This window comes from Artemia sp. Qi Xiang Cuo, chromosome 16 (genome assembly GCF_049724085.1).
Source record: "Artemia sp. Qi Xiang Cuo chromosome 16, ASM4972408v1, whole genome shotgun sequence".
Classification (NCBI taxonomy): Eukaryota; Metazoa; Arthropoda; class Branchiopoda; order Anostraca; family Artemiidae; genus Artemia; species Artemia sp. Qi Xiang Cuo.
Genome location: NC_142809.1, coordinates 28,857,184 through 28,874,555, shown reverse-complemented (window position 1 = coordinate 28,874,555; position 17,372 = coordinate 28,857,184). Strand labels below are relative to the sequence as shown.

The 17,372-nt window shown below is 35.5% G+C and overlaps 1 protein-coding gene across 2 annotated transcripts in view; it reads right to left on the bottom strand.

Moving 5' to 3' along the window:
- The window catches only part of LOC148942756 (metaxin-2-like), a 55,454-nt gene extending 38,433 nt beyond the window's left edge, over positions 1-17,021 (bottom strand). For both annotated transcript variants that reach the window (XM_089102023.1, XM_089102024.1), the window contains exon 1: positions 16,925-17,021. In XM_089102023.1, coding sequence (XP_088958149.1) covers positions 16,925-16,970 — 46 coding nt within the window. In that variant the 5' untranslated portion in view covers positions 16,971-17,021. The remainder of the gene's footprint in view (positions 1-16,924) is intronic.
- Between the last annotated feature and the right edge of the window lie 351 nt (positions 17,022-17,372).

Below are 17,372 nucleotides of genomic sequence, written 5' to 3'. Positions count from 1 at the left end.
ATCAAAATTTTGAGATAGCCATTTTGTTCAACATTTTTTCACTCCCCCACAACCCTCGGGGCAAGGGTTTTAAGTTATGCCCTGGGGGCATATAAGGTTTTTATAGAAGGCGTTGTCGTAGAAACTTCAAAAAAAGCTCATTCGATTGGAAATTCAAAGGGCTAGTGTCCTTTTCAACAGTCAAAAGTGATAGGAGGGCAACTAGCCCCCCCATGCCCATCATTCCCCCAAACATCCAATCAAAATTTTGAGATAGCCATTTTGTTCAGCGTAGTTGATTTCCAGATAGAAAATATGTTTTTGAGGAAGACACTCCCCCACAACCCTCGGGGCAAGGGTTTTAAGCTATACCCTGGGGGTATATAGGGTTTTTATAGAAGGCGTTGTCGTAGAAACTTCAAAACAGGCTCATTTGATTGGAAATTCAAAGGGCTAGCGCCCTTTTTAATAGTCTAAAGTGAATAGAGGGCAACTACCCCCCCCCCCCCCACGCCTATGATTCTAATTTTCTTGGGCTTAAGGAAGGTAATACCACTTCATCTAGAGTTTCATCAATTTAATCAACATTTTAGTTTCTCTTTGGTAATCTTGTTTATCTCTTGGCAATACCTCAGCATTTACAGTGCCTGATTTAGGACATCTATTTTGAAAAAAAAAATATTAGGGAGTAAAATGATAATAGAATTTTTTTTTTCTACATTTAAACCTAAGAAATTTTACCCTAACACCGTTGCATATTTAAATAGCTGCATTAAACCCCAAATTTCTCATATTATATACATGTTATTTTTCATTTATTTATAAAAGCACCAAATACAAGTAAAAAATGGTTTTAAAGTTGTTTTGATGCTTTGATTAACTACACACTGGATCATGTTAGTAGACTCAGTAATTATGACCGCCTGCAATAGGATTTGCTGGTAAATCTAGCCCCCCTACTTCAAATTCAGGTTCAGGCAACTGTGCCTGTTCTGAAGCCCCCACCCCCCAAAAATACCCCCTCCCCAGCAAAAGTCCTGGATATGGCTCTGAGGGCTATATACCAAGTTTTACCTCCAGCATCCCCTTATCTCTTCCTTAGAAAAAATTCTGTATTTATCTGAAGATTCTTTCAAAACAACTGCTTAAACACAATGACCATCAAATTAGAATAAGAATTTCTTAAAGACACTGCAGTCAGTAACAACTCGTATGGTAGCAATTGGTTGAAAAGCAGGGTAAATCATAGAAAAGGGCAATGCTGGAACTTTCGATTTCCAATTGACTGTACCCTCTCCAAAGTTTATTTGACCGTCCCTTCCACATGAAGTGCATTTGGGAAAAATAAATGAACAAATACTAATACTTCAAACCCATGTGAGTCATTACTATAGGCAAAGCTATACAATTGCTTCTGACTTAAACAGGCAATGCTATACAATTGCTTCTGACTTGAACACAAGATTTCTCTGGGATGTAAAATTTAAAACAAAAATGAGTATACTGATTCTGCTTGGCCCTCCAAATTGTTAAAACTCCAGATCATTCAGTTTTTTCTTTTGATGAGGAAACTATAATATATGAAGCAAATGGCTTCCCAAATTCTTTTAGGACGGCCATTGAAATTAAAAAATCCACAAATAGAGACCTTGTTTTAAATAGAGATGCTGGAGATATTCCTATAAACCCAATTTACAATAACTTAAAATTAAAGAATTCAAAAAACATTTTTTCTTCAGTTAAATTAAGATCATCTGAACACATTTTTAATGAAAATTAAGTCAGCAGACAAGTTAAGTCAGCCACTAAGCAGAGAATTTTTGCCCAATCTAATTGGTGAATAGTCTTTCATTTATTGTGGTTTGGTTTGTTTGAATCTGTCTTTCTTCTGCTCTGTTAAGAATTACTTCAAAAGGTTTGTTTCCTTCTTCTTTTTTTTTACCACTGAAGATGGCTGGGCAGAGGTGCCTGACAAAATATCTGCTTGTCATTTTTGCTTCTTTTCTGTCCACTGCCTGACATTACCTTCATTTTTCTTGGCTATTTAATTTTATTGCTTTTTTATCATATGCAAGGCTGTATCCAGGGGGAGTGGTTAGAGGGTTTACCCCCCCTCGAAATGTTTGCCTGAATTGTAAAAACATAAAAAATGGATATAAACAAATTTGTTATGCTTTTTTTGTGTACCCCCCCCCCCAAAAAAAAAATCCTGGACATGGCCCTGGTCATAAGTCAATCCTGCTTGCAGCCCTTTCTGTCTTTAACAGCTCATAGAACTAACACAATTTTATATGAGCTAATATTTCACTATTTTAAAATTATAATTACTTGCACTATAATAGACTTTATTGTTCTGATAACAAGAAACTGATGTCAGACAGACAACCTTTTAAACCAGGTGATACAGCTATACACAAAACAAAATCCAAACCTGTTGCTACCACTTTCTTTGAACTTTTGTGGTGTAAAAATTGCAAGCGCTTGTAAGATATGTCAATAAAATATGGAAGATAACGGTAAAATAGGTGCGTTGCATAAAATAGGTAAAATACCAATTTACAGGGGCCCGTAAAATTACGGTAAAATACCCAATTTTACCTTGAACAATTTGACCAGTTAAACACTAAATGTAAGTTTAAGCATTTTTAAGCAATCTTGATAAGGTTCATATGTATTTTGGTGGCCATTCATTGGACAGCCTCAAGCACATTACAATCACTATTAAAGCATTATAATGCAGCAACTATATCAAACACTTCATGGCAATGAACTGTAAGTAAGGAGCAGTGCAGCTCAATAGTAACAAAAACTCCAAGAAGCGCAGTCTTGATAACGATAGATACAGCAAAAGAATCGAATTTTGATGCTTATTAAAAATATGCAAAATTCATCAAATTTAATGTTACCCATCAAAATTTACAAGCCTGAGAAAATTTGCCCAATGTTTGAAAAAGAGGGGAGGGATACACCCCTAAAAAATCAAGTGGTCGTAATGAAAATAATACCATCAGATTCAGCATACCAGAGACCCCTACTGTAGAGGTTTCAAGCTCCTATGTACAGAAATGTGGAATTTTGCCTCTTTTTTTTTTTTGCTGGAAGAAAGATCATGGATGTGTTACTCTAATTTTTCAGTGGCGATTGCATCAAACCAGTGATCGTAGAAAATTGGGAGAGGGCTCATTTGATTGGAAATCAAAAGTTCTAGCGCCCTTTTCAAGTGACCAAAAATATTGGAGGGCAGCTAGCCCTCCTCCCAAACTCATTTTTCCCCAAAGTTGCCCAATCAAAATTTCTAGATAGCTATTTTTTTCAGCGTAGTTGAAAAATCTAATAACTATGTCTTTGAGTATACTTGCCCTCCCCCCCCCCACAGTGTCTGGGGGAAGGGCTGCTAGCTATGAACTTTGCCCATTGTTCACATATAGTATTGCTTATTGGGAAGTATACATACACTTTTTAGGGGGGATTTTTCTGGTGGAGAATGAGGGGTGGAAGGATCTCTCCATGGAAGATTTTTTTTTTGTGGGGGAAGGAAATTTTCCATGGAGGGGGAGCCGAATTCTTCAGCATTATTTAAAAACGACCAGAAATTAACTGAAAGAAAATTTTTTCAACTGAAAGTAAGGAGCAACATTAAAACTTAAAACACACAGAAATTATTACATATATGAGAGGGGTCACCCTCTCCTCAATACCTCACTCTTTATGTTAAGTTTTTACAATCAGAGGCAACGCTGTAGCGTTGCCTATAGTAAAGGCCATATGGATCCAATGTTTTATTATTTTCTTTTCCCCAGAGGGACTTCATATGGAAGGGGTCGTCGTAAAAACTTCAAAGGGGGCTCATTCGATTGGAAATAGAGAGTTCTAGTGCCCTTTTTAATAGTCGAAAATGATTGGAGGGAAACTAGCCCCCCCCCTCACACCCATCATTCCCCCAAACACATCCAATCAAAATTTTGATATAGCCATTTTGTTCAGCGTAGTTGATTTCCAAATAGAAAATATATTTTCGAGGAGGACACTCCCCCACAACTCTCAGGGCAAGGGTTTTAAGTTATGCCCTGGAGGCATATAAGGTTTTTATAGAAGGTGTTTTCACCGAAACTTCAAAAAAGGCTCCTTCGATTGAATATTGAAAGGTCTAGTGCCCCTTTTAATAGTCGAAAGTGATTGGAGGGCAGCTAGCCCCCCCCCACGCCCATCATTTCCCCAAATACATCCAATCAAAATTTTGAGATAGCAATTTTGTCCAGCATAGTTGATTTCCAGATAGAAAATATATTTTTGAGGACACTCCCCCACAAACCTCAGAGCAAGGGTTTTAAGTTATGCCCTGGTGGCATATAAGGTTTGCATAGAAGCCATTATCGTAAACACTTCAAAAAAGGCTCATTCGATTGGGAATTCAAAGGGATAGTGCCCTTTTTAATAGTCAAAAGTGATTGGAGGGCAACTAGGCCCCCCACGCCCATAATTCCCCCAAACACATCCAATCAAAATTTTGAAATAGCCATTTTGTTTAGCATAGTTGATTTCCAGATAGAAAATATGTTTTTGAGGAGGACAATCCCCCACAACCCTCAGGGCAAGGGTCTTAAGTTATGCCCTGGGGGCATATATGGTTTTAATAGAAGGTGTTGTCATAAATACTTCAAAAAAGGCTCATTTAATTAGAAATTCAAAGGGCTAGTGCCCTTTTTAATAGTCGAAAGTGATTGGAGGGCAACTACTCCCCCCCCCATGCCCATCATTCTCCCAAACGCATCCAATCAAAATTTTGAGATATTCATTTTGTTCAGCGTAGTTGTTTTTCGGATAGAAAATATGTTTTTAAGGAGGACACTCCCCCACAGCCCTTAGGGCAAGGGTTTTAAGTTACACCCTGGGGGCATACAAGGTTTTTATAGAAAGCGATGTCATAGAAACTTCAAAAAAAGTTCATTCAATTGGAAATTCAAAGGGCTAGTGCCTTTTTAATAGTCGAAAGTGATTTGAGGGCAACTAACCCTCCTCTCACGCCACCTTTTCCCCAAACACATCCAAACAAAATTTTGAGACAGCCATTCTATCAAACGTAGTTTTAATTCTGGAAATTAGGCCTTTGAGGATGACAACTCTCCCACAGCCCTCAGGGCAAGGGTTGTAATTTCAGGATTATCCGAATCCTTCCCATTATTTCTTACGGAAGGGATGCTCGTATAAACTTTAGAGAGGGATCATTTGATTGGAAATTGAAAGTTCTTGTTCACTTTTTAAGAGTCAAAAGAGATTGGAGGGCAACTAGTCCCCCCCTCCTCCACGCCCTAAATACATCAGATAAAAATTTTGAGATAGACATTTTGTTAAAATGGTTCAAAGTACTGATAACAAAAAACCCCGGTGTCGACACAGCCCACCAGGGCCCGGGGGTAGGCGTTTTAAGTTATGCCCTGGGGGCATATAAACAATCAAACAATCATTAAATAAGCAATCAATGCAAACAAACATATAATAGATATTAATATAAATTAATAAATAAATTTAGTGTTGGTATTAATGCAAATTAATAAATAAATTTCTACTGGGTGGAATTTAACACGGGAGAATTATCAGCAGGAAAAAAAATGTTCTTTGAGTGGGGAGGAATTTCCCAGGGGTGGGTTTTCCAAATGTGAATTATTCAGGGAGGGACGACTAAACCCATTCAATAATATTCTAAATTTTACATCTGAAAGTAATGGGAATAAAGAATCAACGGAAATGTCAGAGATAGCACTTCAGATTCCTTTAAACGATTTTGTTCGTGTCTTTTGAAAAAAGACATTTTCAAAAGACGGATTATTTTCATTTGTATTACTTTCTCTGTGGCTGCTCAATTATGCATGTGAGGGGGGAGACTTCCTCCACCACTGTCTACACTAAGGTTTCAGTTTTTATCTCAAGGCTTAAAAATGAACGCAATGCAATAAAAGTACAACTCACAATGACATATATAGAATAATATATGCACATAACACGGAACAATTAATCTAAATTGCATATTATGAGTTGAGGTTCACCCAAATGATGGCCCATTGGGCTCACCATTCCACAATCTATGAAATCAATCCTGCAATAACTGAAAACATAAAGTATTTTGAGTATTTTAACGTCTTCCACAACTCAAACGGTCCAACATTCTACAGCCCAATGAGTCTGTCTAATCTCCTAAATCGGGAACGGAGGAGATAAGTGAAGTTTCGCCCCGTATTTGATTTTGTTTATACCTTCCAAGACTGTTAAAGACTCATATAGTTTTCAGTAAGGCGCCAATGACGCAGTAGGTTTTAGGCGTCTGCAGTGAGGCGATATCCAAACTCTTGTTTGTAGTTATTTTTATTCGATTCAAACTTGATTTGCATATTCAATTTAAGTTTCACCCGTTTTAAGATTTATTTATTCATTTACATAATATATATTGTATGTTTGTTTGCATTGATTGTTTATTTAATTTCTGTTCGTTTTAAGTTTCTTTTGTACTTCAATAGCCAAATTTTTTTTAGTTTTAAGCTTGATTTTCATATTCAATCTAAGCATTACTTGCTTTAAGATCTATTTATTCATTTTATATTAGTACTTGTTGTATGTTTTTTGCGATGATTGTTGATTTAATTTCTGTTCGTTTTGGGTTTCATTTATTCTTAAATATTAATTTCTGGTCGTTTTGAGTTTGAATTTTAACAGGTATTTGTATCTCCTGAGGTTAAGTTTAAAATGGCCTTTACTTTTCTTGGAAAAACTTATTTTTCAGAAAGTTTTTTTAATTAATATCTAAAAAGACTAGAAGGGGAAATCAAACAGTGTAACTCTTTATAGTATTTCTTTTAAACTAGGAATGATTGTGCATACTCACTACATCCAGTTTAGAAAGAATGTGCATGAAACATTAACCAATCATTTTTTAAACAAAATGGTCATTCTAATATTTCTTCCTAATCAGAGGCAACACTATAGCATCGCCTATAGTAAAGGTCATACAGATCCAATGTTTTACTATTTATTTATTATTATTATTTTTTTCCCAGAGGCACTTCTTATGGAAGGGGTTGTTGTAAAAGCTTCAAAGGGGGGCTCATTCGATTAGAAATCGAAAGTTCCAGTCCCCTTTTTAAGGGTGAAAGGTGATTGAATGGCAACAAACAACCCTTCCATGCCCACCATTTCCCAAACACATCCAATCAAAATTTTGAGATAGCCATTTTGTTCTACGTAGTTGATTTCCAGATAGAAATTACGTATTTGAGGAGGACACTCCCCCCACAGCCAAAAGGGTAAGGGTTGTAATTTATGCCCTGGGGACATATAGGCTTTTTATAGAAAGCTTTGTTGTAGAAACTTCAAAAACAGCTCATTTGATTGGAAATTCAAAGGGCTAGTACCCTTTTTAATAGTCGAAAGTGATTGGAGGGCAACTAACCCCCCTCTCATGCCCACCTTTTCCCCAAACAAATCCAATCAAAATTTTGAGATAGCCATTTTGTTTAATGTGGTTGAAAATTCTGGAAATTAGATCTTTGAGGATGACACCCCCCCCCCACAGCTCTCAGAGCAAGGGTTGTAAGTTGTGCCCTGGGGGCATATATGGTTTTTATAGAAAACATTGTCACAGAAACTTCAAAAAGGGCTCATTTGATTGGAAATTTAAATGGCTAGTGCTATTTTTTATAGTTGTAAGTGATTGGAAGGCAATTAACACCCCTTGCATGTCCACCATTTCCCCAAGCACATTCAATCAAAATTTTAAGATAGCCATTTTGTTCAACGTAGTTGAAAATTTTGGAAATTATATCTTTTAGCATGACACTCCCCCCCCCCCCAAGGTCTTCAGGGCAAGGGTTATGCCCTAGGGGCATATATGGTTCTTATGGAAGGAATTCTTGTATAAACTTCAGAGAGGGCTCATTTGATTGGAAATTGAAAGTTCTAGTTCACTTTTTATGCGTCAAAAGATATTGGAGGGTAACCAGCCCCCCCCCTGCCCTTTTTCCCCAAATGCATTGGATAAAAATTTTGAGATAGCTATTTTGTCAAAAATGGTTCAAAGATCATATAAACAAAAATTCTGATGTTGAAAAAAAAAAGGGCCCAGGGGCAGGCATTGTAAGTTATGCCCTGGGGGCCTATAAACTTCTCATGGAAGGGATGTTCTTATAAACTACAAAGAGGGCTCATTTGATTGGAAATTGAAAGTTCTAGTTCAATTTTTAAGAGTCAAAGGAGATTGGAGGGAACCTAGCCCCCCCCCACACCCATTTTTTCTCAAGCCCATCTGATAAAAACTTTGAGATAGCCATTTTTTAACAAATAGTTCAAAGACCATATAATGAAAACTCCAGGGTTGACACAGTCCCCAGGACCCAAAGGCAGGCATTGTAAGTTATGCCCTGGGGGAGTATTTGGAAGGGATGCTTGTAAAAACTTCAGAGAGGGCTAATTTGATTGGAAATTGAAATTTCTAGTTCAGTTTTTGAGAGTGAAAAGAGATTGAAGGGCAACTAGCCCCCCCCCCCTTTGTTTCTTTTTTCCCGAATGCGTCCAATAAAAATTTTGAGATAGCCATGAAGTTAAAAATTGTTCAAAAGTCAGATAACAAAAACTCAGGTGTCAACACAACCCCCCAAGGCCAAGGGGCAGGTGTTGTAAGCTATGTCCTGGGGCATATATGGTTCTTATGAAAGAGATACTTGTATAAACTTCAGAGAGGGCTTATTTGATTGGAAATTGAAAGTTCAAGTTAACTTTTTAATAGTCAAAAGAGATCCAAGGCCAACTATTTCCCCCCATGCCTTCTTTTTCCAAACCCATCTGATGAAAATTTTGAGATAGACATTTTGTTAAAAAAAAAGCTCAGAAGTTGGATAAGAAAAACTCTGGAGTCAATACAACCCCCCATGGCCTGGGAGAAGGCGTTCTAAGTTATGCCCTAAGAGCATGTATGGTTCTTATGAAAGGGATGCTTGTATAAACTTCACAGAGGGCTTATTTGATTGGAAATTGAAAGTTCAAGTTAACTTTTTAATAGTCAAAAGAGATCCGAGGGCAGCTAGCCCCCCCCACGCCTTCTTTTTCCAAACCCATCTGATGAAAATTTTGAGATAGACAGATGCTAAAAAAAAAAAAATAGTTCAGAGGTTGGATAAGAAAAACTCTGGAGTCAATACAACCCCCCAGGGCATGGGAGAAGGCGTTCTAAGTTATGCCCTAAGAGCATGTATGGTTCTTATGAAAGGGATGCTTGTATAAACTTCATAGAGGGCTCATTTGATTGGAAATTGAAAGTTTTAGTTCTTTTTTTAAGAGTCAAGAGATTTAAGGGCAACTAGCCCCCCCCATGCCCTTTTTTTGCCCAAACCCATCCACTAGAAATTTTGAGATAGCAGTTTTTTTTAAATTGTTAAAAATTTAGATAACAAAAACTCCAGTGTCAACACAATCCCCCACGTCCCAGGGGGTAGGCGTTGTAAGTGTTGTCCTGGGGGCGTGTATGGCTCTTATGAAAGGGACGCTTGAATAAACTTCAGGGAGGGTTCATTTGATCAGAAATTGAAAGTTCTAGTTCACTTTTTAAGTGTCAAAAGATATCTAAGGGCAACTAGCGCCCCCCCCCCCCCTCACACACCCTTATCTCCCCAAGCTTATCCAATATAATTTTTAAAATAGCCATGCCATTAAAAATAATTCAAAGGTCAGATAAAAAAAAAACTCTTGTGTCAATGCAACCCCTGATGGCCTGGAGACAGGCATTGTAAGAAATGCTCTGGGGGCATATATTGCTTTTATGGAAGGGATGCTTGTATAAACTTTAGAGAAGGTTCATTTGATTGTAAATTGAAAGTCCTTGTTCACTTTTTAAGAGTCAACAGAGATTGGAGGGCAACTAGCCCCCCCCCCTCCCCCAAATGCATCAGATATAAATTTTGAGCCAGAAACTTTGTTAAAAATAATTCAAAGTTCAGATAACAAAAACAAGTGTCAACATGGCCCCCCAGGGCCCAAGGGCAGGCGTTGTAAGTTATGCCCTGGGGGCAAATATTGTTTTTATGGAAGGGATGCTTGTATAAACTTCATAGAAGGCTCATTTGATTGGAAATTGAAAGCTGTAATTCACTTTTTAAGAGTAAAAAGCGATCGGAGGGCAGCTAGCCTCCCCCCACTCTCCATTTATTTTTTTTCCCAGACACACTTCATATAGAAGGGGTTGTCGGATAAACTTCAAAGAGGGTAAACTTTTTTCACTTTGACATTGTTACTTTGATACCAGTTTTGATACTTCAATGAAGATTTGATTTTTTTTTTTTTTTGAAGTTTGATTTTGAAATAAGGAATTTTTAAAAACTTGAAAACTTTTTGCAATGAAAAACGAACAAAAATTAATTTAAAAAAACATTCCAAAAAATAGGTTTTTCAAAGAAAAACTTTGTAAAGGCCATCTTAAACTTAAGCTCAGCAGATACAAATACCTGTTATAATTCAAACTCAAAACAACCAGAAATTACTATTAAAGAATAAATGAAATGCAAAACAAACAGAAATTAAATAAACAATCATAGGAAAAAACATACAAAAATTAATAAAATAAATGAATAAATAGATCTTAAAGTGAGTAAAAAGTTTTACTTTTTACTTCACTTTAACTTAAAGTGAGTTAAAGTGAATATGAAAAACAGCCTTAAAAAAAAAAAAAAAAAAAAAACTTTGCTATTGAAGCAGAAATGAAACTTAAAATGAACAGAAATCAAATAAACAATCAATGCAAACAAACATACAATAGATATTATTGTAAATGAATAAATAAATCTTAAAACGAGTGAAACTTAAATTGAATATGCAAATCAAGCTTGAAACAAACAAAAATTATTACAAACAGGAGTTTAAGCATTGCCTCCTTCTCTCACTGTATAAGTCTAAAACCTACTGTGTCATTGTCACTTTACAGTCTTTGAAAGTATAAACAACATCAAATTGAATATTTGATATATAATGATATTAGTTGTTGAAAGATCCATCAGTTCAAGAATTTATTTCACTCTAATTTATTTTATTTTCAATGCTGTAAGAACTGGAAAAGACAATATTTGTAATGTAATTTGTTTTCAGTGAAGCGCCAATGGTGCAGTAGGCTTTTGGTTTTTATTTACACTTAAGGAAGGGGGCAGTATCCAAACTATTGTTTGGACTCAAACTATATTCATCTTGAACAACTTTAGAAAGAACTAATAAATTAAACTGAATATTTGATGCATAATGATATTCATTGCTGAAAGCTAATCAGTTTAAAATTTTACTTATCTTAATGTTTAATGATAATCTTAATGTTTATTTTCAATATTAAGAACATAAGAAAATATTTGTAATAAAATTAGTTTTCAGTAAAGCTCCAGTTCTTACAGCATAGAAAAAAAAAATAGAGTGAAATAAATTCTTGAACTGATGGATCTTTCAACAACTAATATCATTATATATCAAATATTCAATTTGATGTTGTTTATACTTTCCAAGACTGTTCAAGATGCATATAGTTTTCAGAAAGTGGCCATGATGCAATAGGTTTTAGACTTTTAGAGTGAGAGAAGGAGGCAATACCCAAACTCTTGTTTGTAGTGATTTTTGTCTGTTTGAAGCTTGATTTGCATATTCAATTTAAGTTTCACTTGTTTTAATATTTATTTATTCCTTTACATTAGCATTAATATTTACATTAGGGGGGGGGGGAGGGGTAAAATATAGTGGGCCTGAATGCCTAATGTCTTAGGTACAATTATTCAATATATTATGTAGTAAGAATTGTTTTCTAACTTCACACTGTCCAAATGTTAAGCTGGTATAATTACTGGGACACCAGCAATAATTTTGAAAATGACCTTTTTATATTTTCAAGGAAAAATTTGTCCCACCCTTTGCAAATTTCAATAGGCTAGGCATTGCAAGGCTGTACCCAGGATTTCTTCGTTTTTTTGGGGGGGGGGGTTACTCAAAGATTTTTTTCAATGGGGGGGGAATCACAAAAAAACTAATAAAAAACTTGTTTATATCAATTTTTGTTATGTTTTTACAAGTCAGACAAGCATTTCAGGGGGGGGGGGGGGTGGTTTAAACCAACCCCCCCCCCGGGCCAAAGCCTTGAAGCATTGGTCTTATTGATTCTTTAATAAAAAAGATCAAAGAAATCTTTTCTCCCAAGACATTTTTGTTTATTGGTGATAATTGTTCATTCTATTACTTAAGCTATAAGATAGTCTGGATTTGTCACCTGAATCTACATTACTGTACAACAACATAGTTTTCAATTATATATCATTCATTTAAAAATATCATATATAAAAAACTAGAATCAGGTACAATAAAGGCAGGTTCTAACAAAGTTTAAATAGTTTTTGTATTTTAAGCTAAACAATTAGGATGTTATCTGTGCTTGCTATGTGTTTCAATACAAATAAGAGAATTTGATGAATTATTGGAGTTTTGATTAGATATTAGAAGTAAAAACTTAACAATTCCCAGAGTAGATACCCCACCCCTTATTCTCAACCAACTTCAATAATCAAACTACAGTTGATTTAACCTATCTAATTATATTACAAATCTTATTATACTACTACTACTAGCAACTCACCACAGCACCAAGCCGCCTGAGGCCAACACAGCTACACACGCTCCTCCTCCACCCCAATCTATTCAAAGCCTCCCTTTTTACACCTGCCCACGAAGTTCCCATTTCCTTTAAATCTTTCTTTATGACGTTCTCCCACCCCAGATGGGGACAACCTGCTTTCTGTTTAGCCCTAGATGGTTGGCCAAAAAGAACAATCTTTGGCAATCTGTCATCCTTCATCCACACAATGTGCCCTAACCACCTCAACCTTTCTTTCATTATAGCCCTAGAGAGTGGCATTGAACCACATTTTTCATATAGCCTATTGTTTGAAACACTGTCAGTCAGCTGGGTACCCAGAACAACCCTTAAGCAATTTCTCTGGAAAACATCAAGCAAATCTTCATCTGCTTTTTGGAGCATCCATACTTCAGAGCCATATTTGACCAATGTCATCACTGTAGCTTCTAATATTATAATCTTGGTCTGCAGACTTATCTTCCTATTCTTCCAAACTTTTTTTAACTGTGAAAAAACACAATGAGCCTTGGCTATTCTACTTTTGACATCTTCACTGCTCCCACCATCTTTATTAATAATACTACCAAGGTAAGTGAAGCTGTCCACCTGATCAATCTTTTCCCAACATTACCCAACATCACCTTTTCATCATCACTTATTCCTAGCCTTAGGGACTTAGTCTTCCTAACATTAATTTTCAAACCAATTCTAGCTCCCTGAACTTGCAAAACCTCTAAAACTTCATTCATTTTGCTCACACTTTCATCTAGGATGCTTAAATCATCAGCATAATCCAAGTCCAGGGTACTTTTTCCTCCCCATTTGATTCCGTGGTCTGTTATTACCTCTCCTGTGCTCCTCAAGACAGACTCCACCAAAATAATTCATGTAAAAGGGGATAGAACACAACCCTGCTTAACTCCTGATTTAATACAAAACCAGCTGCTTACCTCATTACCTACCTTAACTGCAGCAGTGTTATTCTTGTACATAGCACTAACCACTTTAATGCATTTGTCTGGTATAACATACAAGGATAAAACCTTTACTAATGCTCTTCTATCAACAGAATCAAATGCTTGCTCATAATCTATAAAACTGGGGACCAAAGGTGCTTGAAAACTCAGGCACTTCTCAATTATTAGCCTACGAGTGAAAATTTGGTTGACACATCCTCTACCTTTTCTAAAACCACTGCTCTTCTCTTAAAACTTTGTCTATGGCATCTCTCAGTCTAACAAGTATCATATTACTAAATAATTTGCTACCTACAGAGACCAGACTAATGCCTCAATAATTACCACACTCACTTTTTATCACCTTTCTCATAAATGGGCTTAATTAAGGTTTTCCTAAAATCGTTAGGTACTTCTCCTTTTTTAAAAATCATATTCATAATCTTCAGTAACTTATTTCTAACCTTAGAACCACCATATTTAAGAAACTCATTTACCACCCCATCAGCACCTGGAGCCTTATTATTTTTTAATCCTTTTAGTACTGTCGCCAATTCCTCCTCACAAAACAAATCTTCCTTTACATCCAAGGTATCACAAACTTTTTCATTTTCCTCTATATCTTTTCCTGCAACTCTATTTTGGTTTGCAAGTTCACAAATCTTATTATAAAAAGGGCTAAGTTCTATTTTCTTTTTCAATTATCTCTTTTTCTTTTTTCATTCAGAAAATTATATTTAATGTAGCCTATACCTACCATTTTAATTTTCAATGACTCTATTCCTGTTCTATTTACATATGTAGGGGTGTATTCATATCCACTATAATTTCAAAGGTTTTAGTAGAAGAAAATCTAATTTGGAACGGATAAATAATGGAGAGTTAAACCATAAATATGAAGACAAATATTCAATCTAAGCAAATAGGAAGTATAGAACATTTTTGCAATTAACTGCGTTTGCCTATCATCTTGATGATAAGACTCTGGAATTTATATCTGATACAGACATGTGGTGGGAAATTGGAAGTTTCAACAATGGTATATTTGTATAAATGCTAATCTAGAGCATATTAGGCACTGCAATGAACCACTATTTTGCATTTTTGTTTTTTAATTAATCAGCTTCCTGTATGATTTATTCAATTGAATATATGTGCTATTTAATGAAAAATTACTATATTTAGGAAAAAATACCAATTTTTAGAACTAAAATCACTATAAATCACAAGGCAACATAAAAATAACTAGAAATAGATCACTAAGGGTGGTAACCCTGGCCTAAACTAGACTTTTTTTCTCAATAAAGCTAATATAAAAAAGGATAAGTTAATCAGTAAAGTTCTATAGATTAGCCTAGGGCAATATCTGGCAACATTACTGAGGGAGGCAGGGGTGTATTTGTGAGTTTAGTGATTAGTATATTTGTAGTTTTAAAAGAAGCAATTAAATGGCATGTTCATCTTTTAGTTAGGCTAGCACAATTAGGATCTGATCAGCAAAAAATTCTGCTGGCCTTCACAACTGATGACTAGAACACAACAATTTAAGCAAATATAAATTAGGGTATAAATTTAGGACCAGTACTGGTCATAAGGAGACATGTTAAGAAAACAATTCTTACTTCATAATATGCAAAATTATCCTAGTTAACATATTATTCAAGGGGAGCACATTTATCCTCACTACTTTCTTTGTTTTTTCCAGTTACACAATCACATTTTTTAATATTTTATCTTTTCTCTAAGTCTTCAAAATTGTTTTTAAACAAATACCCAAGAGCCATTTAGCTAATCTAACCTAGCCTACCCAACCCTAACCTAAATTTATTAATATTAACCTATTTATATCTTTTTGGTAGATTGTAGTGATGTGTAACTTTGCTGTATAGAATATTTGAAAGTGGAAAAATACAATCAAATATGTTTATTTTTCATAATTTTGTTAAAAATAATTGTACAACAGTAGGTGCTCCCCCCCAGAAATATGTTAACTAGGATTATTGGTAAATTTTTACCAAATCATATTACTGACTTACAACTAAAGTGAATATACCACTTGATGCCTTTTTTTATGCTCTTTATGAATATAATTATCATTTTTGTCAGAAATGAATTTTACCCCCACCCTTGTATATACCAATTCAGGGTATATATTTGCACATTATGGGGGTGGGGTATATTTTATTTCTGATGTAAATGGGAGGTAAGTTTAAACTTTACCCCCCCCCCTAATGTACAAATATACACCCAAATTGATATATATAGGGTTAAGGGTAAAATTCATTTCCAACAAAAATGATAATTATATTCATAAAGAGCATAAAAAAGACATCAAATTGTATACATGGGCGTAGAGAAGGGGGGCAGCTGCCCCCTAGACCTTCAAATTTACATTAGATAGGCCTATGGCTGAAAAAGGGGCAATATATACCAAATCATATTATTGAGTTTCAGGGATAGACCTACAGGCTAAAGTATGTCCCGGGAAGGTATTTTGAAGTACCTACCTCCACTCCTTCTCCCTCTAGAGGGTCCTGACCTTTGATGACCTTTAAAAACCTGTGTCTTATAAAAGTTAAACCTTGTAATATAGATCTTCTGCTTAAAATGAAGTCCAAAAAAATTGTTTTCAGCTTCACAACTTTGCTCAATCCTGATTTATAGAGTTTTAAAGATATGCAAATACATTTCCTAAATTTTGAAAATTAACATTGATATGGCTTAAAATACTACTCAAATAACAGGAATTGCATTTTCAGAACTAAAGCCAGAGAAAAAGAATCTTATAACTGAAAATTATGGTAAAATGCTGTTTTGTCAAAATTTCAATAGGTATAGACCTGTCATGTAGGCAAATTTTAGGATCCTCTAGAGAGAGAAGGAGAGAATATAAGTACTTCAAAATACCTTCCCATGACATACTTTAGCCGGTAGACCCATCCCTGAAAGTTTCATTTTCCTAACCTCACCCCTTTCCAAGATAGGTAAAAGTAACTAAAGTAGAATTTTACCAAAAAGGCATCAAATGGTGTATTCACTTTTGTCCTAACTCAATAATATGATTTGGTATATATTGACCTGAAAAAGCAGATGGTTGGTAAAGCAGTTGATAAAAGGCCCTCCATCACACTATTGACTGCCTCCCCCTAGACAATATGCTGCCTACGCCCATGGTGGAATATTCACTTTAGTTGTAAGTCAACAATATGATTTGGTAAAAATTTACCGGATTATTATGCATAGCCTATTATGAAGTAAGAAATGTTTCCTTAACATGTCTCCTTGTGACCAGTAGGCCTACTGGTCCTAAAGTTATACCTTAAATTAGTTTTTTCAACAGAAGATATAATACCTCCTAATTCAAAGGCAATAGATTCTGTGAGCAAAATGTTTGGCATCTCCTTTTCGAAAATTTGTAGAAGTGAAAGGACTTTTTTTCTATGTGAATAAGCCGATAGCAGAGTTGTCGGTAAATAAGAAAATAAATAACGGCGAAGCAGGCTATTGGGACTATCGTGGGGTTGAAACCCGGCAAGCCGCCCGAGGCTAACACAGCTACGCACGCTCCTTCTCCATCCAAATCTTTTCAAAGCCTTCATCTTTAAACCCTCTCAGGAAGTTCCCATTCCCTTTTGATATTTCCTTACAACATCCTCCCAATCTAACCGTGAAGACCTGCTTTTTATTTGGCACTAGACGGTTGGGCAACAAGGACTATCTTGGGTAATCTGTCATCCTTCATCTGCAGAATTGGCCCTAGCCATCACAATTTTTTTTCTCTTTATACCCATAGAAACCGG